We start from the raw sequence: 25,332 nt of genomic DNA on the forward strand, positions 1-25,332 counted from the left end.
ATATTAAATCATTAAAATTGGTTTAATAGCTTGAAGGAAACAAAAAGTTTATGAAAACTTTGCAATTGGATGAAATAAAGATTGTATTCATTGTGTATACTATATAAGCACATTTATGAAACAGAAACATATCATGTCACACTGCATGATTACAATACATCAGATATAAAATAAATAGATATAAATAATTTCTCATAAGTATAGTAAAGCACCTGGTACTTGATAAAAGACATAAATGTATTTTCAAGAATTATTGTAAATTATATGTAACAATTATAAATTGTATCCAAAATGAACAACACATTTGCATAAATATATTATATAAAAAATGATGAATACAACAGAGAAGCATGTGGGATGTAAAGAGTTTACACATGATAAATGTACATTTATTTGTTTACTATACTGAGTAATTTTTTACTTAAATATTGCATGAAAAACATAGAAATTCCTCAGTGTTTGTTGAATTATCTGAAGGTGTGTTAACACAATATTTGTTGGTCTTGACGGGTGTGGTGAATTTGACATGCAGGCGAAATTGTTGGGTCCATTTTAAAATTATATTTCCACCGTTCTTCATCCTCATCGAAAAGTGGGAGACATTATATAGTATTACGTACTAAGTAAATGTTTTCTATATAAAATATGTGCTGCTTCCATATGTTTCAAAGAAAGCTTTTTGTAAAGTTTTTGTCATTAACAGTCAAATTAAGGTTGACCAGTAAGAAACATTTCAGAAACTGGTTCATTATAATTTCTTATGTTTTCAAGATATACAAAGCTGTCACATTTTTCTTTTTCTGGTAATGGTTCTATTTAAGGGATTTTATGAATTCAATTTGCCTCAAACTTTAAATAAATAAAAATCTTTTTTTCCTGCTTTGGAGTCCTTGATGTTTAATGAGTAATTTTGGCGTTAATGCAGAGTAAAAAAAGGCTTTTTTTGCTTTCCCGGAATTTTGTGTTTTAGTTTGGCGTTAAACTTAATGAGTTGTCTAGATTTACAAAATCATCAAATTCAATAAAGATTGAGATCACTTATCCAATAAAATTAAGGGTCACAGTAAAATACCAGTTATTGGAGATTACTTATGTGTATTGTCTGCCATAAGGTGTCCAAATGACATAATCATGATTCATTATATATTTTTCATTTGTCACCTAACACCTATCTTTATGGCATCCCTTAAATTAACGATGTGTGAATAAAGAACAAACAAACGATTGCATAGCACCTGCTATCATGGATAATAGGAGTATTGTCTCAGAATTCTGGGGAGTTTATAATAAGGAAGTCAATAAATGAAATCAAAGGATTGTCACAAGACAGCATATAGGTCAATAAAGATTAAGATCAATACACAGAAGCTGAGTAAGATACACAGATCAGAAGAAGATAAAGTCAATAAACGAAATAAAAGTTTCTACAGATTCTACACATATGGGAAACACACAACTTTACGATTTTGAATCATTCATGTTAAATTGCTCCAGAAAATCGTATATTTGTTATTTCTCAACTCATTTTATTGGAAAGAAAACACTATAACACGATTTATCCAAGGACTTTGTCTTTACTTTCCCCGATTTCAAAGTCTTCATAAAAGAAATAATAAATTGTTTCTTTATAAATCTAGATTTAAACCATTAAACCAATTTTGATGATTTGAAATAAGGTTCTTTTCCCTATTCAAACAAAACAAGAAGTTTAAAAAACAATCAATTAGGTTTTAATTCTAAAAGCAAAATTAAAAAATAAAGTGAATTAACTATTTTTCACTTGACTAAACTCATAAACATAATAATCTGATTTAAACAATAAAATTTCAATGTCAATATTTTTGTTCTTATTCTATGTTGTATGCGTTTCTCAACATCCTTCTTTGTGTATGTTGTATGCAAATGTGAAAACCCTTCTTTGCCTATGTTGTATGCGTTACACTATTTCTTTGTTGTATGCATTTCATACCAACCCCCGTTCTTTTACACTCGGAACACATAGACGGATCCAACAATCAGACGATCATTAATTAAACCAATTTCAATAAAATTTGAAATATAAACCCTTTATGAAGCATAGTCCAATATGTATACAATAAATTTATTTATTAATTAAAATGAATGAGTTTTCAGTAGATTTCACGTTTTGAGTGGATTTCACGTGATTCCTGTACATCACCTCGCATCGTTATTTTAGAAACTATTTTTTGGAAGTTTAAAACGCTTAATTTTGGCTGTGTATGGTTTATGGTTAATCACTGCCCGTTAGGGCGGAAATAGTATTTCAACACTCTTGAAATAGCATTGAAAGCTATGAAGTGGTCCCTAACCAACATCCCATTGGCAAAAAAACTGTTGCCTGCATCCAAATGCTAATCTCACGTACATAAAAATTATCGCGTACCGTGAAAGCGTTCACAGCAACGATTTTTGACAACATTTACGTTAACACTATCTTAATTTTTCACCATGTATCGAAAGGAAAAGCCACTGCCAATGAAAAGCAGCGCATCCATGATTTGTAATAACTTAACCATATTAAACAATGCTGAAAAGGGTTTCCTAAATTATGCCGTTATTCACAAATATCTCATCAACATGATTTGTACATCTACTGACGGTTCGCAAGTGACCCACAGACAGGTGCTTTTTAAGGAACCATCGGCTACTCAACAAGGCACTGCTATGATCATGCAGGTAAATTTGATATGACCTACAATATTGCATAATTATTCAACGACATGTTTAGTCCAAATAATTGTACGTTGGCAGATTTTTTTTAGATTTTTGATATGGCAAGTCCTTCACATACAAATTGTGGGTAGTTGTCCCGATCAGGATTCCGGGTTAAAGCATATAGAGTCTATAAAATATCATAAAAACAAGAAATATTACCAGATAATGTTATTTTAGTTATTAGTTCCGTACATAAAAAATAAATATCCAACTTATAATTATGAGTTTGACGGCTTTTTTTCATTTCATTCTGTCAAAATATAATGATATATACATGAAGGGCACCTGCAAGGCTTCAGGGCACAGTTTTAAATCGCTCGGAACATTTCGGCCATGGCCGAGTTGTTACGATTGTATAACGAGGCCTATCTCGAAGCTTTGTCGGAGGAGGCCAAGTTATTACGATTGTATCGAGTTGTTCCCCTTCGCATAATTGTTTTATGTGTCAGTCAACTTTCGTTTTATTGGAAAAGTAAACAACTTGTTTTAATGCATTAAATGCTTGTTTAGTGCAAAATAACATTTCACTTACATGGTAAAGTATGAATATAACTCTTTACGATCAATTTCAACCATAAAATACTTCACTTAAAACATTTAACAATTTCAATATTTTTAAAACACCCCCGTTTTTTGCACATTCCCGTTTAGACGTTAGGGATTGGAAGAATCCCATATAACACGTCTATTATTTTAGACTACGACATGTTGTGATGACACTTTGTCCTGTAGTAATATATCTAACCTAGCCACAATAATGTGCACTTAGGGAACTTTTGTAACATTTGGGCAGTCAGCAAAACAAAAGTTGTCAAAGACTCTGAAGCAGCTGTGTATGTTTATGGCAAATCCTTCACATACAAATTGTCTTGTACCAAAAGTGGGTAGTTATTCCGATCGGGATTCCGGGATAAAGCATATTGCATCTATAAAATATCATAAAAACAAGAATTATTTCAGATAATGTTATTTTATATAAGTTCCGTACACAAAAAATAAATATCCAAGGAATAATTATGAGCATGATGTGTTTTTGTCCATTTCATACTGTCAAAACATAACGATATGTAAATGAAGGGCACATGCAAATCTGCGGTTCACAGGTTTACGACAATCGGAGAACACTTCGGCCATGGCCAAGTTGTTAAGATTGTATTTACAAGGTCTATCTCAAAGCTTTTCGGAGGTGGCCGATTACGATTGGGTTGAGTTGTTACACTTGGCATAACTGTTGTCTATGTCAGTCAAGTTTCGTTTTATTGGAAAGGTAAATCCTGTGTTTTAATGTATTTAATGGTTTTCATGTGCAATATATCTTAGCACTTACATGGTAATATATGAATACAAACCTTTAATATCTTTTTCAAACATAAAATACTTCTCTAAAAACAATTTCAAAATTTTCAAAAAACCCCAGTTTTTGCACAAACCTGTTTAGATGTTAGGGATTGGAAGAAACCTGTATAACACGTCTATTATTTTTAACTAGCTCTTCCCATGATATTGCCAGATTACACATGCATTCTTTTCTTTTGATCTTCAGGTGCAATTTGAAGACAATACGTATTTTAGGATAAGCTTACTTAGATAACTTAATAAGAGTATTTCTACGCGATTTGAAGTTGTTCCATCCGGTAAAGGTTATCTAGGGCTGAGGAATTAATGAAAATCAATGAATACTCTATCTCTATTTTTTTCTCATTGCTTCCTCCCCAAACCATGATTTACATCATCAGCACCACATTATATAAATACATTCCATTAACATTACATTACACTAGTGTTATTAATTATATTCAACTATATTTTCATGTATATCCATTCTAAATATTATATAAACCTGGGAGGAATGGTCAGTGTCCACCCACTCCTGCTGAAGCACTTGCACAGCCCTCTTTTTAGCCTCTTTCAGTTAACATTTCCGGCCAATCGATGAACTCTTGCCTTTTATTTCTGACACCAGTAAAGTAAACCTTGTAGGAAAAGTGTGCCCCTAAACCTTGTAGGAAAAGTGTGCCCCATGTGGGACTTGAACCAACAACTGTCGGAATAAGTACAGTGCTCTTACCAACTGAGCTAATCAGGCAGCTGGTTCTTAATCTTACCCATACGTACCAAATGACTGACTGATGAATTTGATTTTACATTTTTTTTTTTTTGATATACGAAATTGACAAAAGTGTTTGGGATTATTGGGAGACTTGAAACTATATACGTACAACACACTTTTATTTGGGTCTGTAGCCAGGCATGCCTTTTATTATAAAGCTTTAAAGGATAACTTAAGTTGATTGTCCCACAGAACATGCTGAAGCGCAGCGCCTAATGGAGTACCAGATTTTTCCGATATCTGGAGATGCATAAGGTTTTAAAATCTAAGTGCTACATATAGTTTCAGGCATATTATATAAAAGGGAGTACATGTATATTCTTTTTTTATTTCAGACGAAATGGGTGACACTGAGGAATGGAAGAGCTCTTCTTGTTCTCACTTCTCTTAAAGGAATTCAGGTTTGCAAGAAAAAAATAAAAAATAATAATGTTGCACTATGAAACAAAATCTATCATAACTATTGTATTATTGGTGCTTTTCCATTTTTAATATGTTTTTCATAACAATGAACAGCAAAGAACATGTGTCTTTTAAACCGAAATTAATTATAATTTCATTTAGTTAATTATGTTACGGTAAGTCATTTTGTTAAGCGTTACTCTGTTCTTAATTTCAACAGGTATTCGAGTATGATGGATCTGCTATGGTGTACTGGCATGCTCTTGGGGATTCAAACGCTGATGTGTCAGGTAGTTATAATTCAATCAATGGGATTTAATGCATTTTTAAAATAAAAGAGTGTAACAGAAAAATATAAATGTATGTATTTATGTAAATAATTTACCCATGAAAAGAAATATGTTCACACTTTTGTTTCCTTACCTGTATCATTGCCCCTGTTTTTTTTTAATTTTACCAATCTGTCAACATTTATTTTTCCAAACAACATCTTAAATTACCCAAAAATATTTTCAAAGCAAGTAGGCCTTCTACATATGAACCTTATTTTCAGCTTGTAACGGTGTCTTGTTTTGAGTTCTCATGCCGATTCTTGATAAAAGTTTGAATGACTATAAACTCACCAGAAAAGTTTTTTTATTAGACCTCTTTTATTGTTCTTTCTTTTCTTACCTACTAATTTTGTTGACAAAATAAGTGTATCAGAACTATGTGATACAAACAACCAAACTGTCCCTTACTTTTCAAGTACATACAGTTACCTCTCCTTGGTTGAAAGTTGCTTTTTTCTTTATCTTATTTGTATTTATATTTTACCTTTTGTTTTCTGGCGAATTTACAAAAGTTATAACAAGATGGGTATTTACAATATTTTGATTTATTTTAGCAAAACACATGTACATGTTTTTGTCTTTGTGACGAATTGCTGTTTCTTATATATATAAAGTTATATGTTTTGACTCACAACGTATCATTTTATTTTTAGACCAGACAAACTTTGGGCGAGGGATTGCAGCTGTTGGAGAAAACTACCTCTGTATTGGTAGGTTCTGTATTTCCATACCATTCTTTCATTTCTGAATGCAGCTTTTCCTAAGCTTTGAGGTATTCAAACAAAAAAATAAATAAAAAAATGGATAAGTTAAAAAATTATTGCATAACTGTTAACCATTTGGATGGTTTATGTTAACTTGCAAGACATGCATACCTGTTCTAGTACTACTGGTAGGCGTAATTTTATACATAGGAAGAAACAAAAACAATGCAGTATTTTCCAGGGTAAGAAAGTGCTCCTAGGATTCTTAATTTTTAACAGGAACAACCGCGACAACTCCTTACTACTCCAAAAATGACATTTTTAGCACTCTGAAATGTTTAGCCCATCTACAAACTGCCATATATGAAACTTCATTATTTTTATAAACATTACACATTTCATTAAATATAATTCTTGCAGACAAGCCTTACCTATAACGTGCCTGAATATAACTCCAAATTTAAGCATTTTTTTGTGAATGTTTTCCTGTCATTTTGAACAAATTGATGGTACAACATTTTACAGTGAAAATACAATCGTGTATAATGCACAAACCTATATACAAATGAGGTATTGATTTTTTGGTTAAGGGATGATATACATGTTTATGTAGAATGCAGGATAATCTCGTGCAATATAATAATAATAATAACTTTATTTAAAGAAGGTAACACATTAAGACATAGGCATCATATTATAAACAAAACATAACACACGACTTATTTACAATGTGGCCTTCTGAAAGAACATACACACGCACACACACATAAATGCTTAGAATGAAAACGTAAGCATAAATTTATGTTATTTCAAAAGGGTACGTATTAAAATGTTATACGAAAACATAAAGAAACATGAATATAATACATTAATTATAAGATCAATGCCGAACAATACATCAATTTGTACATAAAGGTTAACAAATCGTATCATTAAAATTTATTAACTGAGTAAGTAGGACAGTCACACATGTATTTAACACCTTAATCGAGATATATATAATGTAAAAAAAACAATAGTCATGGAATTATGCGTACAATTCTTACAACGGTTTTTGCAATTGATGATGTAAAAAGAACTTCTTGCAGCAGGCTTTAAATGTATTTTCCGTGTTCGATTTACGTATTCGTTCTGGTAAAGAGTTCCAAACTGTCCCGCTGTAGCATGCAAACGAGTGTTTCTTGTATTGAGTTTTATGTCGAATGTGGGCAATGTCTTGTCGCGTAGAAGATCGTAATCCATATCTTGTATTGTTTGATAACTTTATAATGTCTCTTATATAACTCGGTGTAAGATTGTTAATAGATTTATATACCATAACAGCCGTTTGATATTTGCAACGGTATTCAAATTGAAGCCATTCTAATTGTTTAAATAATTCATGCGATGGCGTTCTAATAGGCTTAAAGAGAATAATTTTAGCAGCTCTTTTTTGAAGCATGGTTATTCGTTTCGTATGCGTTTGCTTGCTTTTCCCCCAAACACTACAACAATAGTCAAACATAGGAAGTATATACGATTTATAAAACTTAAATTTATAAAATTTATAAAATATAATGAAATTCATGACAACATTAAATATAGAATGGTCCTCGTAAGCTGACACAAATCGTTCTTGTGTTGGTTTCTTAGACAGAAACCAGTACTTGTCAAGACAAAAAGAAGATATCCCTTGTGGCTTAACCTGCAACCTCTGCGGTGGAAATCAGACATCTAGACCACTCTCACATTGCTTTAAAATGAAGATTCTTATTTCAGGGACACAGCAAGGGCAGATTCTAGTGTTTGATGTCCCTCCTAAGGGTACCAATGTTTCACTGGTCAACACACTTCAAGGTATAGACATTGATTCTGTATTGTTAAAAATGGAGGATGCACATTTGATATGTATATTTCCTGTACTAATCATTCTTTTCGTTATGGTAAACCAGGTATGGTTTGGTTTCCAATCAACAACTCAATGTTTTTAATGAAGGTAGACAATTACAAGTAGATGGTACATGTTGATTTTGAATTAAAAAAATCAATTTTCATATTTGGTAGATAAATTAAAACCTTATACATGTACATCATGACAAAAATGGTTGATGTTGCTTTGGTGTTTATTATATCATTTAGTACACAATCTATGCCACCCCTTGTGACAAGGTTGTCCGGTTAGCGCAGTGGTTTGCGCCCTCGCTTCTCACCAAGGTGACCCGGCCTGGGCGCATGTGAGTTTGGTTAGTGGTCAGAAAGCCGAACAAGTGGGTTTTCTCCAGGTACTCCGGTTTCCCCCACAACACAAGACCACACTCTTGCGCAACATCGTGCCAATGAGAGTGATTCATATAAGTTGCAATAGCTTGTTTCACAATCGTTGTAAAATTAAATAAGTTTAAACCAAAGCAGGGGTATAATGCTTTGCACATGTCTGTCTGTTGCTCGGTAGACCGAACCTTGTCCATTTTATAACAAGAGAATGTTTAGGACTATTCATGCTTGGTGGGGAGGTTGGTCATGACCAGCAGATGATTCCTCTTGATTTTGAAGTCAGTAGATTAAAGGTCATGGTGGTGGTGCCCTTGCTTGTGTGATTGATAACTAGAGCATGCTTGGGCATACTATCCTCAAACATGGTAGGCAAGTTGGCCATGACCAGCAGATGGCCCTTATTGATTTTGAGGTCAGTAGGTCAAAAGTAGACATTGACCTTGAACACAAAAAATGGTCTGATTGATAGCAAGAATATGCTTGGACCTAATGTCCTGAAACTTAATTGTTAGGCTGGTCATTGCCTGTAGACCCTATGATTTTATCAAAGGTCAAGGTTAACAGATTGTCCACAGTCATGGTCATCTTTCAAAACAGGTGTTTTAGGATTTTTTTAAAATGATTAATAATTGAAATGTTTTACACGGAAGTTGAAAGAACATAATTGTATCATTATAAACATATTGGTTACACTTTAATTGACCAGCTATATGTGTATATGTAAAACTTGCAATACCTTTTTTTATGCCCCACGAAGGTGGGCATATTAAAATCGCACCGTCCGTCCGTCTGTGTGTCCGGTAACACGTGTCCGGGCTGTAACTTTCCCCTTGTATGGACAGATTTTAAAATAACTTGCCACATGTGTTCCACATACCAAGACGACGTGTCACGCGCAAGACCCGTGTCCCTACATCTAAGGTTAAGGTCACACTTAGTGTTTATTCACAATGGAGTGTTGCATATAAGGACATAGAGTATAGGTTGTCATGTCCGGGCTGTAACTTTCCCTTGTATGGACAGATTTTAAAATAACTTGCCACATGTGTTCCACATACCAAGACAACGTGTTGCGTGCAAGAGCTGTGTCCCTACCTCTAAGGTCAAGGTCACACTTAGTGTTTATTCACAATGGAGTGCTGCATATAAGGACATAGAGTATAGGTTGTCGTGTCCGGGCTGTAACTTTCCCCTTGTATGGACAGATTTTAAAATAACTTGCCACACATGATCCACATACCAAGACGACGTGTCGCATGCAAGACCCGTGTCCCTACCTTTAAGGTCAAGGTCACACTTAGGTGTTTATCCACAATGGAGTGCTGCATATAAAGACATAGAGTATAGGTTGTGGTGTCCTGGCTGTAACGTTCCCTTTTATGGACAGATTTTAAAATAACTTGCCACATGTGTTCCACATACCAAGATGACGTGTCGGGTGCAAGACCCGTGTCCCTACCTCTAAGGTCAAGGTCACACTTAGGTGTTTATCCACAATGGAATGCTGCATATATAAGGACATAGAGTATAGGTTGTGGTGTCCTGGCTGTAACTTTCTCTTGTATGGAAAGATTTTAAAATGACTTGCCACATGTGTTTGACATACCAAGACGATGTGTCGCGTGCAAGACCCATGTCCCTACCTCTAAGTTCAAGGTCACACTTTGTGTTTATTTACAATGTAATGCTGCATATAAGGACACAGAGTATAGTTTGTCGTGTCCGGGCTGTAACTTTCTCTTGTATGGACATATTTTAAAATAACTTGCCACATGTGTTTGACATACCACGAAGACGTGTCGGGTACAACACCCATGTCCCTACCTCTAAGGTGAAAGATACTCTTAGTGTTTATTCACAATGGAATGCTGAATATAAGGACATAACAGTGTAGGTTGTCAAGTATGGCATTTTTTTATGTTCAGAGGCAATTTAAAATAACTTGCCATATGTATTTGACACGTAAAGGCAAGATCAACTTTTCATGTACTGACCTTGTTCATTAGTCAATGTCACATTCAGGGCATTCGTCACATACTGTGACAGCTCTTGTCTTAATTTTAAGTTATACTAACAAATTCACTGCCATCATGAAGATGCAAACAAGTTTTACTGAAACAACATTTAAAACTGCTCAATTACTAAACCTACTATACTCAAAAGTTGGAAGGGATGTTGGTCATAATTTTAAATGGCCCAACAGACATTAAATGTGAAATGACTAATTGGCTTCCATTAGGGAGACATACATGTTTTACAAACATCTTTTTTTTTCTTCAAATTGCTCTCAGAAAATTTGGTGGTTTTTTTGCTGTAACAGATAACATGAGATCTGCGATTTTTCCTGGTGCAATTTACTGCCTTTTAAAGATACAGGTTCCCCTTGCAAAAATGAGACTTTATTCTAGGAAATTCAAGATATTTTTGCAATATGTTAGACAACATTTAGACACTGTTTCCATTAACAAAAAGAAAAAAGCATTGTATTTCTTGCAAAACAAACAAGATCTCCAAGATTTGCTTTTATATCACTTATCATTTGAAGGCTGTGACAATGTAAAAAAAAATCGAAAAAATTCAATTTTATGATACATGTATTTTATCCATTATTTCCACAGGTCATAACGTTGCGGTATGTGACTTGGTTGGTGACGGTGATTCACTGGTCAGTAGTGATGAAGATGGCAACATTGTAATCTGGAAATGCCAAGGCTCCTCCCTGTCTCAGTCTGGCAAGATAGATGGGAAGGGGTAAGTGTTCATATTAGTCATTGTCAATAGTTAATATAATTACGAAGGGCCATCTTACATAATCCAAAATGTCACCAAATGAATTTGAGTTTGAAATGACATCTGACAGTGTCAAAAACTTAATTGAATTTGAAAGCTAATTTTGCAAATTGAAATATATAAAGCCTTATTGACTATGACCAATTTTGAAATAACTGATTCATTATGAATATCATTAATGTTCAGGATTAGCAAATTAAAAACATGATCAGATGACACTTTCACTGATAAGACATGGCCAGTGATTTTAGGGTTTAGCATACAATGCCCATCTAGTTTCTTACTTGAATCTGAAAATGTAAGAGTCCAGCCTGTAAATTTCTCAAACCTGTTCAAGTCTTAAAGCAAATGTGTTATACTTTTAATTAGTATTTTTCCTTTCAAGTGAGAGTTGCTGTAGCCTGGCAATATGGAAGGGTATTCTCGTGGCGGCTTTTGGCAATGGACAGATTGGTGTGTACGACCTTGCTACAGGAAGACTTGGAGCTATGGTGGACGCACACGCCAGATGGATCAACGCCATAGATATTGCTAAGGATTCTGGACTGGTATACAAAATTTAATGTTTATGGCATAAAGTATTTACAAGAAATATTTTATGAGTTTGTGAGCTGTTACAATCTGTTTCAGTGTTGTTTCTTTACATTAGCATTGTAGACTTTTACTGAAAACATTATATTAAATGGTCCTTGTGAACATGCTTTCGTGATCTCCTGCTCTCTAACTTTACCATTTTCACCAAATCTTGAACATTATTGCTGACAATTTTTTTGGCGTCATATTATAAATATTTTTGATAACCAGCCTGATTTCTTCTAGCTTCAGAGTTATGCCCTTTAAAATTTTGACAAAATTGACCATTCGCTCTTACCCTGTACAAAATACCTTATATACTTTTCCAATCTGTACAAAAAATTGATTACAATGTGTCATAACATATTACCTCAAATAATTTCCCTTAATCTTTCCCTTAATCATCAGCAATTGATTCCTGTGTATTGGTGATGCATAGGCATATATGTACTGCCTCACAGCACTTTTATTTCTTCATCAAATCAACACTGTTTTGGATATAATAGCGTAGAATTGTACATTCTTCTTATGTCTTAAGTATTTGCAAACAGTATTAAAGATGGAAATTGTTCTTAAATTTATTAAGATGCGCAAAAAATAATCATGCAAAACTTCTTGCTTTTTCAGTGTGTTTCTGCCAGCCAGGACTCTTATGTGAGAGTTTGGCAGCTCATCCCCGGATCTTCACCATCTGTAAGCTTGAGATAGGAAAAATCTTGGTCTACCAAATATTTAAAAATTAATTTACATTGATAGGCAAATTGAAAACTAGGAAATCTGAATATTTCCAATCATTGTAAACTAATTTTCTGTAAAAAAAGTTATTGATCATCCCAATTTTATTCTACCTTTTCTTCATTACGCTTTTGAACTTTAGTGTCAACACGACTATCTAGCTTAAAATGAGTCGCGGTAAGATTCTGGAAGTCTTGGACTCTCTGACTACTGGTTAAATTTGCAGGCTGGTGCATGATTGGTTTCTGTGACTCCTTACATATTGTTCAAAGCATATTATTCAGTTTTGTAAAATCACCTTTAACTATTCTACTTGACAAATTCTGAACAGCAGTGTTTTAACAAGCTTGCATTTAGATTGGGTAAACTTGCTAAAGGCTTTTGTTTGAGAGAGCTTGCTGTAGCCTTGCATAAAGTTTGAAAGAGCATGCTGCAGGCTTGCATAATGTTTGAAAGAGCTTGTTGCAGTCTTGCATAAAGTTTGAGAGAGCTTACTGTAGCCTTGCATTAAGTTTGAGAGAGCTTCCTGTAGCATTGCATAAAGTTTGAAAGATCTTGCTGCAGGCTTGCTTAAAGTTTGAGAGAGCTTGCTGTAGCCTTGCATTAAGTTTGAGAGAGCTTGCTGCAGCCTTGCATAAAGTTTGAGAGAGCATGCTGCAGGCTTGCATAAAGTTTGAGAGAGCTTGCTGCAGGCTTGCATAAAGTTTATAAGAGCATGCTGCAGGCTTGCATAAAGTTTGAAAGAGCTTGTTGCAGGCTTGCATAAAGTTTGAGAGAGCTTGCTGTAGCCTTGCTTAAGTTTGAGAGAGCTTCCTGTAGCATTGCATAAAGTTTGAAAGATCTTGCTGCAGGCTTGCATAAAGTTTGAGAGAGCTTGCTGTAGCCTTGCATTAAGTTTGAGAGAGCTTGCTGTAGCATTGCATAAAGTTTGAAAGAGCATGCTGCAGGCTTGCATAAAGTTTGAAAGAGCATGCTGCAGGTTTGCACAAAGTTTGAGAGAGCTTGCTGCAGGCTTGCATAAAGTTTGAAAGAGCATGCTGCAGGCTTGCATAAAGTTTGAAAGAGCTTGTTGCAGGCTTGCATAAAGTTTGAGAGAGCTTACTGTAGCCTTGCATTAAGTTTGAGAGAGCTTCCTGTAGCATTGCATCAAGTTTGAAAGATCTTGCTGCAGGCTTGCATAAAGTCTGAGAGAGCTTGCTGTAGCCTTGCATTAAGTTTGAGAGAGCTTGCTGCAGACTTGCATAAAGTTTGAGAGAGCATGCTGCAGGCTTGCATAAAGTTTGAGAGAGCTTGCTGCAGGCTTGCATAAAGTTTGAAAGAGCATGCTGCAGGCTTGCATAAAGTTTGAAAGAGCTTGTTGCAGGCTTGCATAAAGTTTGAGAGAGCTTACTGTAGCCTTGCATTAAGTTTGAGAGAGCTTCCTGTAGCATTGCATAAAGTTTGAAAGATCTTGCTGCAGGCTTGCATAAAGTTTGAGAGAGCTTGCTGTAACCTTGCATTAAGTTTGAGAGAGCTTGCTGCAGACTTGCATAAAGTTTGAGAGAGCTTTCTGTAGCATTGCATAAAGTTTGAGAGAGCTTGCTGCAGACTTGCATGAAGTTAGGAAGAGCTTGCTGCAGACTTGTTTGAAGTTTGAGGGAGCTTTTTTGTATGAGGTTTGTGAAAGCTTACTGCAGACTTGCATGAAGTTTGGGAGATCTTGCTGCAGACTTGCATGAAGTTTGAGAGATCTTGCTGCAGACTTGCATGATGTTTGAGAGAGCTTGATGCAGACTTGCATGAAGTTTGGGAGATCTTGCTGCAGACTTGCATGAAGTTTGGGAGATCTTGCTGCAGACTTGCATGAAGTTTGGGAGATCTTGCTGCAGACTTGCATGAAGTTTGGGAGATCTTGCTGCAGACTTGCATGATGTTTGGGAGATCTTGTTGCAGACTTGCATGAAGTTTGGTAGATCTTGCTGCAGACTTGCATGAAGTTTGGGAGATCTTGCTGCAGACTTGCATGATGTTTGGGAGATCTTGTTGCAGACTTGCATGAAGTTTGGGAGATCTTGTTGCAGACTTGCATGAAGTTTGGGAGATCTTGTTGCAGGTTTGCATAAAGTTTTGGAGATCTTATTGCAGACTTGCATGAAGTTTGGGAGATCTTGTTGCAGACTTGCATGAAGTTTGGGAGATCTTGTTGCAGACTTGCATGAAGTTTGGGAGATCTTGTTGCAGACTTGCATGAAGTTTGGGAGATCTTGTTGCAGACTTGCATGAAGTTTTGGAGATCTTGTTGCAGACTTGCATGAAGTTTGGGAGATCTTGTTGCAGACTTGCATGATATTTGAGAGAGCTTGATGCAGACCCACAATAACCGGAGATTGAATTCATTTCAGATCGAGTTTAAGTTTGGGGACACAGTACCTGACCAACAACTGGTAGGGGCCAAGTTTATACACGAAGGAGGCCGAGGATTTTGTATAACTGGATATGATTGTTCGGACATCTCCTTCTTTGTGCAATAGCCTTAAGGCTTCGTGTAGGAGTTTAGTTTATTGTAATCTCATAAAACAGTTCAGTAAAGTCATGCCTTATGTTAACTGGAGTGATAGATTTATGTTTTCCTAATTATTGTATACTGGGTTATTGATCAGTATTGTGGTCTATGTGTTGTTAGAATGTAACATTTCGTTTCTGTTATTCCTAGGCCACAGAAAACAATTGTAAAGGTTATAAATGAATAAAAAAGATCAGTGAGGCAGATGGCAAGAATTTTTTTATACATTTATATTCTGGCATGACTCTCTCAGATTTCTTCTGATTCCCGGTTATAAGGTTTAATTATTATACAATTAAAAAAAATAATCCTGTTTTCTCTGGCCTTTCTCGCACAAGATTCTGACCATTTCAATTGTCTCAATTTCAATTTTCTTACTTTATTTGTTATTTATTTGTTAATTGATATTCTTTGCCATTTGACTGCGATTCCATTTGATCATATTTTGTATAATGTTAGTTATGGCTATTTAATGCTTCGTATTGAGTACTAAGATAATTGAATTGTGGCTTTTAATTGTATTTACATTCCTGTTTGGGGACCTCCAAGTGGTTTATGTTGTAGGCTGATTGTGGACTTCTTCTTGTAACTGTATTTAAGGGTAACTTAATGAAGTTATTTATCTTTGATATACTCTATCTCACCTGAGCACAAAGTGCTCAAGCTGAGCTATTATAATTTTCTGTAGAAACATGTGAAAATTTCATGAATTGCATTGGCTATATAGATATCAAAGATAATTGGTCTAATATCTATCCTTTTCTAGTGGTCCTCTTCCTAGCTTGTTCAAATGGTGACACTTTGAAGAAATCTGGCCCGACCTATGGACCACTTGTTGTATATGGATTAAGTAGACTTACAGAGGAAAAGGTTGAACATCTTCTTCAAGTAAACCTCAATAACTGGCGCAAAGATATTTTGTATCTAGTTTTGTCTAGTGGTCCTCTACCTGTAACCTTCAAGTCAAATCAGGTCTAGCCCTTGGCTGGTACAAATAATAATACTTGTTTTATAAAGACTTTAACAGAAAAAAGTGTGTTCAAGTTGTACCCCTAGGGTCAAAAGTGATTCTGCTAATGGGGTCACATGTTCGACATAGTGTAATATAATAAAAAAATAACATATTGTTTCTTAGTCACGAATGATTTCATGTAATGGAATGGAACTTCGACTATGTTTGTAGTTTTGTTAACATGGTTTTAAAAAAAATCAGTAATAACCATGTGCGTCCTTGACAATGACCTTTTGACCTCCATTCTTGGTAATGAGCATAGGTACTCAGGGGGGTGTTTGTATTGAAATTTGTTAAAAAAAATATTTTCAAATGTTTGTAGCTTTGCAATAAACTCATTATTTCTGATGTTTCTATTTCCAGAACTTTAAAGGGATGTATTGTAGACTTGCTAATGAATTCATATTGCAATAGCCTATTTTCACAGGTTTCCGATTTGCAGTACTGCCCGGTGTATACTGGTACAAATAATGATACACTGTATTTTAATTGTATTTTTTGTGTGCTTCAGTGTAATCATTTTACAAAGAGTATTAATTATAAATTACATGAAAGTCAGATAGCAAATGCATTATGAGACAAAATTTAAGAAAACCTGTTTTTCACATTTACAATTAAGATGGTGTAAAAGTTTCAATGTATTTACCTTAGCAGATATTAAAATTGTGAATTTTATTAAAAGGAGTGAAGATTAAGATACAAACTAAAATGATCACGGGTCAGTTTAAGCATAATGTTTATTCTAAACGGTGTTAATGATTAATGATTTTTTAAACCAAATCACTTTTGCACAGTTCTGTTTAAACGTGATTCCCTGATACATTTTCGAACATGACATTGAAACATTGAAAAAAGTTTTTTGCTCTGTGTGATACATATTTGAACATGTGTAATGTTGAAACAGGGTAGTTTTTATACACAATGAAAAATGCTGTTCAAATGATATATACTTTGAGTATGTTGAGATATAGCGGTTAGAAGCTTTTTGCACAGTGCATTGTTTGTTTGTTGTGGTAGAAATGCTTGTTGTTTGGCACCAAACCCCTCCACTGATAACTCCTGTGTTCGTATGTGCAATCTTTGCTACTGATGGAAATAAAATTGAAAAAAAAGTACTGGTAAAGCAGTTTGTTGTTCTGTTTATGTGAATTAAGTGAGCCATTATCTTAAGAGTACATTTGAAGTCAACTATTGATAAACATTCCAGTCAGTTGAACTATGGGTCATGCCAAGACTGAACATACTTTGCATAATTCTTGTAATCAGATAAAATACAAGTGTAATGCCGACGATAATCTGAAACTTTCTGTCCTGTTTTAGGCATAATTACATTTTCTAAGAGGTTTAAAGCCCATAGTAACCTTAACTTTAATAAACAATTTTCTATTATTAATTATATTGAATGCTTAATTTTATTTTTTGTATTCTTATTGATAAGGTTCAACAAGAGTAAATATGTATTTATTAGACCCTTTTCAGAAACTGAAGTATGTTAAATGGGCCCAATCGTGCGAATTTGGGCCTTCGGGCATGCATACGCTTGATTTTATTATTTTATTGAGTATTTGAATTAAGTGACATTTCAGGAAGAAATTCTGAACAGTTCATGGTGATATCACTTGTTTTGCGAAAGATACGTGTTAAGAAGTGAGACCATGTATTGCGCATTTGGAATCTGACTAAATTCGACGTCATACGAAGGTACATTATTTACAAGAACGTGCAACATTAACATATCAAACTACAACTAGCTTTAAATTTTAGTTGTTTTCCTAGCACGGAATCTTAATGGAACATAAATAAATGAAACATGAGAAGATTCACTTGTTTTATCCATTGAACCGTTGTCTACACAGACTATGAATGCAGTGAAAATAAGTCGGGACGAAATACGTGGTTGCTATGGAAACATGGGAAAACGAATGGTGATAAAACGTCGAGAAAATGATGGGCCATTGACATTCCTTTAAAAGAATTAAGTCTGGAAGAAATTGATATACATAGAGAAAAAACATTTTTCCATTTTTTATTAATGAAAAATTGATTTGTAATAAATATGTCCAAAAGCCCATAATCGCACGATGCGGCTTATAAATAGATAGAGACATTCTTTATTTCCACCAAAATGAAGAGACATTTATAAATATAATTTCAGACAAAATAACAGCAACTAACAGATTTCTCGTTTAATAAATGCCAACATAACATGGAAGAAATGTAGTAATATAAATCTATTTAAACATCTATGCCAATTCGTAAATATATATATATGTGTAGCAAGCAATGTGAACGACGTAGAAGTTCAGCATCGATTGACACGAACAATGATGAATTGGCAACTATTGGGTATAGTTTTGGTAACGCCTTGGCTAGTGTGTATGTGTGTAAACTCATTTTTACTCGCAATCGAACAAGCCAATTCGGCGAATGCTCCGATAAGATTGTAGTCATTTTAGAGGTATGGAGCATAGTGCACAGACATAATGTAACCACGTTTTGAGCTAACCTGGTTCTTTAACGTGCACCAGTGTATAGCACTTTCACACGGGACCCCAATTTAACGACTCTCCCGGAAGACGATAGGTAATTTAGTGGTTTGGCGGGGAATCGAACCTGCGACCCTTAGATTGACAGTAACGTGTGTTACCCCTAGACCAGGGATCCGCAACGCCTGGCGAAATATTCAATATACAATTATTATACTTTGACTCCATCCAGTCTATCGGTCAATTATTTTTACAGTCCAACCAAGAACTCCGATTTAAGTCGGTTATTGAATACGGCCCAAGATTCATTTTGAATGTCAAATGTCGTGCCAACACAACATTCAAATTTAAATGTCCAATGTTTTGCAAGCACAGCATTGGTTTTGAATGTCCAATGTCCAAAACGATGCCAGTACGACATTAATATTTTTATATATATGGGTCAGCATGACTTCTATGTTTTTGAATGTCCAATGCCAAATGTCGTGCCAGCAAGACAATCAATAATGAATGTTTAATGTCGTACCTGCATGACATTCGGTTTTAATATCCAAAGATGTCCAATGTTGTGCCATTACAACACTAATTTTTTTGAATCTCCAATGTTGTGCCTGCACCATATTCATTAATGTATGCTTATGACTGTCCAATCTCCAATGTGACAACACACACGGTAGTTGTACAAATAATATGTGGGACAGTGTAACAACACACACGGAAGTTGTACAAATAACATGTGGGACAATGTGACAACACACACACGGTAGTTGTACATAGTGTACAATATGCGTAGAAATATGTGCATGAACCGTGGCATTGAGTCAAAAGTAACATTTGTAGTTTTGAAATGAGGGAAATGTGTTATTGTGTATAAAAAAAATTATACTAAAAGTACAGATGATTTATATTATTAAAATGGCGTCCAAGATGACTGCCAACTGTACAAAAATGTTAAATTTCTTATGAACTTTCTATTGCTTTCATGGTGTGTCAAACTATATCTTAATATGATTGCTTGAAACAAACAAACAAACCAATAAAAAAGCATTCAAACAGCCTGTTCAACAAAATTAACATCCAAATGGCGTTCAAGGTGGTTGCCAAAATGTCCCAAAATGTGGAAGTTCAACATTGGACAAGTACACTATAATGTAATGAGATGTAATAAGAGAGCAGTTTGGACAATTAAAGGTCGCCACAATGTTAAGATGGCAACAACATGAGAATATGGTTGTAGAAATAAAGACGGACAACAGGTTCATTGAACTCTTTTGATAATTTAGGCAAGCCTCTCACCGAGACGATTTTGTCTCGATTTGCCCCGATTTTCAATATCTTGCTGAAATTACTTCAGGTTTCTGCATTCTAGGTGCTTCATGATTCATAAGGATTACGAAAAAGAACTATGCTGATGCCATCACGTATGCTCGCGATTTGCTTCTTTACACTAAGATATTTTGGGAGGAGAACCAGTGGATAATCGATAGTTGCCCAACTAGTGACACGATTCTTTGCGGGGTTTTCGAACATGGCATGACTTATTAGCGATGTTCTAATGAAAGGAATATATGTTTTATATGTACGCCTATTAATCTGTCACGCCAACGGCTCCGATAAATTCTACATCGAGAGTTTAAGTCCGGGCAATACACGATAAACTACGACTACACGACACCCGTTACTGTGAAGTTATCCCAACGCTTCCGTAATATAGTCATGTTAGGCCGTAACAGGGGCGCAACAGATTGTCCGTTAACTTGTGTTGCAATCGTTAGTATTCGATCACATTCGTACTCTTTTCGAAAAATAATAATAGTGGCCATTGCTGTTGCCATTTCTACTCTCAATGTCACGATTCTCTAGTGACTATCTTGACCTCGAATATGCACCGCATTCGTTGTCTGAAGTAGTAAGTTGTGCTTCATTCTGCGCGACAATACAACTTGATTGATGAGGAATGAAATATGATTTGTTAAGTCTTGCTTCTCATCAAACACGATTTAATACGATTCTCAATGTTAAGATTTTGTCTCGATGCGACTCGAGTTTGATCTAATACGACAATTAGCTTGATTATATCTAACAATAAATAACCAACTACGGCTTATGTTACGATCGATAAAGCTGCCTGTATGGCTGTATAAACGCGCTACGCTTGTACGTGTTGCTTCTACGAATATGCCCGTATAATAAAGCTGTCACAGGATCCAGAGAGCGTAATGAATCGTGCAAACTCTGTTCGAACGCTACGTAACTGCTGAGATAATGCTGTCATAAAAAAACGCACAGGGGAAACGTCCTATCTCGTCAAGTAGTTGTAGTGTGTTTTGTACTAGACAAATGTCGTAGGAGATCGCACATTAGAAAAAGCGCTGAATCCCTTATGAAACAGTGTTGTATGCATAGCAAAATGAAGTAAAACGTAACAAATCATAATTCATTCCTGATCATTCATGTTGTATTGTGACGCAGAATGAAGCACAACTTACCACTAAGGTCAACGAATGTGGCACATATTCGATGTCAAAATGGTCACTAGCTAGCTCGTTTTTCCCTTCAATTTGAAGAAAATGTGTTACAGTGACGACAAATTAGCATTTGAACACAATTTTGGCCATTCTCAATTTGTAATTACGTATATACAGAAGATATCAAAAGTTATGCAAAATAATGCAAATATAGCATGACGGCGCGATTTTGTGCATTGCTTTAATGGTCACAACACTGGCCCGTATTATTCTTCGAAAACAGTACGAATATCAACGAATACTTACGATTGGAACACAAGTTCAAGAAACGAACTATTAGGCCCCTGTTATGGCCCAGCACTGCTATATTACGGAAACGTTGGGATAACTCCACAGTAACGGACATCGAATAGTCGTAGTTTATCGTGTATTGCTCGGACTTATACTCTCTATGTAAAATTTATCGGAGCCGTTGGCGTGACTGATCAATTGACGTTCACATAACACATATATTCCCTTCATTAGAACATCGATAATAAGTTATGCCATGTGCGATAAACGCCTCAAGAAATCACTATTTGAGCAACAGTTACTATCGAACTTCCACTGGTCTTTCTCTTAAAATATCTTAGTGCAAAGAAGCAAGTCGCGAGCGCATACGTGATGGCACCAGCATGGATCTTGCATAATCCTTATATATCATGAATTAAGAATGCAGAAACCTAAAGAAACTTCATTCTGTCGACCTTCTTGTTCTGTTCTGTTATGTTCTGTTCTTGAATGATTAAAATTACTTTCCTATTACATATTATTGCTTTTAAGTGTACTTGTCCAATGTTGAACTTTCAAAGAGAGCAACATTTTGGTACATTTTGGCATCGACCTTGAACGCCATTTGGCTGTTGATTTTGTTGAAAAGGATGTTTGATTTTTTTTTGTTTAAAGCAATACCATTAAGCTATTTTTGACAAGCCATCAAAGCAAATAGAAGTTCATAATATATCTAACATTTTCGTACAATTGGCAGTCATCTTGGACGCCTTTTTGAATATCAATAATCTGTATGTTTATTCACAATAAGACATATGTCCTTTATTTGAAAGTTAAAAATGTTATGACATGCGACAAAATGTCAAGGTTCAGGCAGATATTGCTACGCATATTATACATTTGAATCCAACGGCGGCCATCTTGGGCGCCATTTTGAATACGAAAAAAATACCAAAGGTGGCGCGATGCTTTCAAAAGGGTCTAGGGTACCAAAAATGCAAGCACATTTTCTATACACCGCTATGCAGGGCTGCCTGACTTTATCTACTGCATTTGTACATTTGTCAGTCTGATTGACGGTGCCTAAGTCACAGTTAGGACGATTACAGGATTAAAACCGAGACAAAAATCTTGTAATTATGTGTATGAGGTTTTGTTTGTTTTCGATTGAAAGGGTAAAATGTTCATTTCAAAAACATGATGCAATAAGCTCATGCGTACAGAAGCAGTAAAAATCATGTACAACTTTTCATTTTAAAAAAATCACATGTCCATGAAATACAATGAATGTGTATATACGGCTTAAGGTGAGTACAACTATTTTTTCCTAAATGTATATACTTGGCTTTCCTCTAATCTATGCTCGCATAATATGAGTAATAAACTATGAGCGATGAATATTTTTAAATGATATATTTATTCCATCTGCGTGCTCAAATTTCTGTTTCAAAAGTAATGCAATAGAGACGCCCATAAGTCATTAAACCTCGTCATTTCCTTTTTGCGCACCATTCGGATTCATATGCTTTTAGTCACAGTAAGTTGAGAAAGCTTTGATGGTTCTGAGCAACCATATCAAGTTTATGTCAAAACAATATGACTGTTCCTAATGGATTTTGAAATAGCATGGCAAATGTTGTAAATAGTGCAATGCCCCATATTCATGACGGATTAAAAGTGAACACTATGCAATAAAAGAAAGTTGTTCGTAGAAATATCTATACATATTTATTGCAAAAAGATGTTGCAACATGTTTTCAGCTTTTGCAGTAAAATACGGTTTGCTAGGTCCGTGAACGGTCGAATGATCAAACTATTGTCGCACTATAATATTGGCGTTGTGGTCAAATGGTCAAACATTATGGTCATATGGTCAAACAATTATGGTCCTATAATCATGCAATTTTGGGAAAATGGTCAAACAGTTAAGGCCGTATAATCTTAGTTTTTTTGTTTAAATGCTCCAACAAATATGATTCTACAATTTGATTTTATGGTCATAGGTAAAAAAGTAGGATCCTATAATTTTTGTGTCATGTTCAAATAGTAGGACACTTGGCCCATTTAGCATAGTGTCATGGTCAAATGGTCAAAATGTACGGCCTGTATAATCTTGGTGTAATGGTCAAATGGTCCAACAATTATAACCATATAATCGTAGTGTCATTATCAAATGGTCCAAAATTATTGCAGTATGACTTGATGTTTGGTCAAAATAATAAGGCCCTTGAATCTTGGTGTCATGGTCAAAAAAGTATTGCCGTTTAATCTGGGTGCTATGGGGTCAATGATCCAACAATCATGGCCCCATTTATTAGTGTCATGGTCAAATTGTCCAACAAATATAGCCGTATAATCTTGGTGTAATATTCAAATGGTCATGGTCAAATTGTCTAACGATTATGGCCGTAAAATCTTGATGTCATTGTCAAATCGTCAACAAATTGAGGTCATTTGATCTTGATGTTGTTGTTATATCGTTAAACGTTATCTAATTCATTTTTGTAATGTTAGAAATTAAAAAATGAAAAGAAATCTAACAAGTATACTATAATCCGATATGTACAGAAACAACACGAACTAGTACAAGAGTCAACTTTGCACACATATTTTTTTGAAAAATCAAAAATACTTTATTTGATTACAATTTTGAATAGTCCATTAGGACGGCACAAAAAAATTAACAACTATGCGAAAATGTTGACGGAAAATGTTGGCATTCATTAAGCAATTATGACGTCAGGCCTCGGGACACTTGGACAAAATGAATTTCTAAATATACAAATCTGAACTATTTGGTTTTTAACACATACAATATAACAATAATTCGCGATGTTTTCTTCTTCAGGCGATGCCAAAAAAAAAAATGCAATTTCCAATTTTGGAGACATTTCTCATACACAAACCATTAAGAGGTGGATTTTTTAGACAGTAGATGACCTAAACACCCTATGTACTAAACACCCAATGCCAAATGCCATAACAATGATACCCTTATTATATTTCCAAGCGTTCTAAATTTATGTAAATGTACATGTATCATTGGTGATTTTAATTTCAACCACTGTTTACTTGATGAAAATCGCCATTTGATGCAGTCCCTTTATTTATGATACACATACAGTGTATGCTTTTCTTTATATTCTACCGAAAACAGAAAACTCGTGATTAAATGCAAGAATGGCAATAAAAACAATCAAATATGTTTCCTATGCTCATATCAATTCGCATCTGAAGTTTACATGTGATGACAGCCTTATCGTTTTTGGGATCAGTCTGAAGCAGCGTTCATTTCTTTACCAATATATGTTGTTTACTAGATGTTCGTCCAATAATCGTGTTTCCCAAAGCCTTTCGAAAGTTGTTCCTGGCCAAACAATGAGACCTATCCCTGTGTTTCTTCTATGAGATAACCGCAGTAAGCCAATATTCAAACATTAAATGCACATACATCCACATTTATCGATGTATTTCACAAGCCACATAGTAATATTGCAGTTGCACTGACCCGCCGAAACCACAAAATCAACAAGGTAAGGAAAAAACAACCTACGATCCGTCTCCCTTCTCACCCATTTGTTTTACCTGTTGGCCGAGTTAAATATATAATTTCACAACGGACTTTTCTGATTTAAACACATCCCAGCAATATATAAATGTCCACAAACATAATTTATGTCCTACTGTAGCGGATCCGTGGTCTAGTGCTTACAGACTTGACTGAAAATACAGGGGTCGAGGGTTTGATTTCTCGCCGCACCACTTAAATACTAATTGTCTCCCGAGAGGGACGTTAAATGGGGGTCATGTTTGACAATGATTGGTGAACGTAAAAGAAGGATAGCTCTAACCAGGGTTACATTCTGTCTGTTCATTATGCTGCAAAACCCTGGTATGAGTAACGCTCATATCGGATCAT

At 35.0% G+C, this 25,332-nt stretch overlaps 1 protein-coding gene across 1 annotated transcript; it reads left to right on the top strand.

The window, feature by feature from the left end:
- The first annotated feature begins 2,412 nt into the window (after nt 1-2,412).
- On the top strand, nt 2,413-17,295 carry LOC128210349 (WD repeat-containing protein 54-like). The gene is made up of 9 exons (XM_052914640.1): nt 2,413-2,697; nt 5,182-5,247; nt 5,469-5,538; nt 6,234-6,290; nt 8,043-8,120; nt 11,156-11,288; nt 11,713-11,875; nt 12,528-12,593; nt 15,017-17,295. The coding sequence occupies exons 1-9, from the start codon at nt 2,470-2,472 to the stop codon at nt 15,143-15,145; spliced, it is 990 nt and encodes a 329-aa protein (XP_052770600.1). The 5' UTR covers nt 2,413-2,469; the 3' UTR covers nt 15,146-17,295.
- Nucleotides 17,296-25,332: the final 8,037 nt, after the last annotated feature.

Source organism: Mya arenaria, chromosome 12 (genome assembly GCF_026914265.1).
Source record: "Mya arenaria isolate MELC-2E11 chromosome 12, ASM2691426v1".
In the NCBI taxonomy this organism is placed as follows: domain Eukaryota; kingdom Metazoa; phylum Mollusca; class Bivalvia; order Myida; family Myidae; genus Mya; species Mya arenaria.

What these genes read in the sequence shown, in the direction of transcription:
- LOC128210349 (XM_052914640.1), top strand. Translation starts at nt 2,470, where the DNA reads ATGTATCGAAAGGAAAAGCCACTGCCAATGAAAAGCAGCGCATCCATG. An exon ending in ACTGGTCAACACACTTCAAG is followed by an intron (nt 8,121 to 11,155) that starts GTATAGACATTG and finishes TTATTTCCACAG; the next exon opens with GTCATAACGTTGCGGTATGT. An exon ending in GGCAAGATAGATGGGAAGGG is followed by an intron (nt 11,289 to 11,712) that starts GTAAGTGTTCAT and finishes TTTCCTTTCAAG; the next exon opens with TGAGAGTTGCTGTAGCCTGG.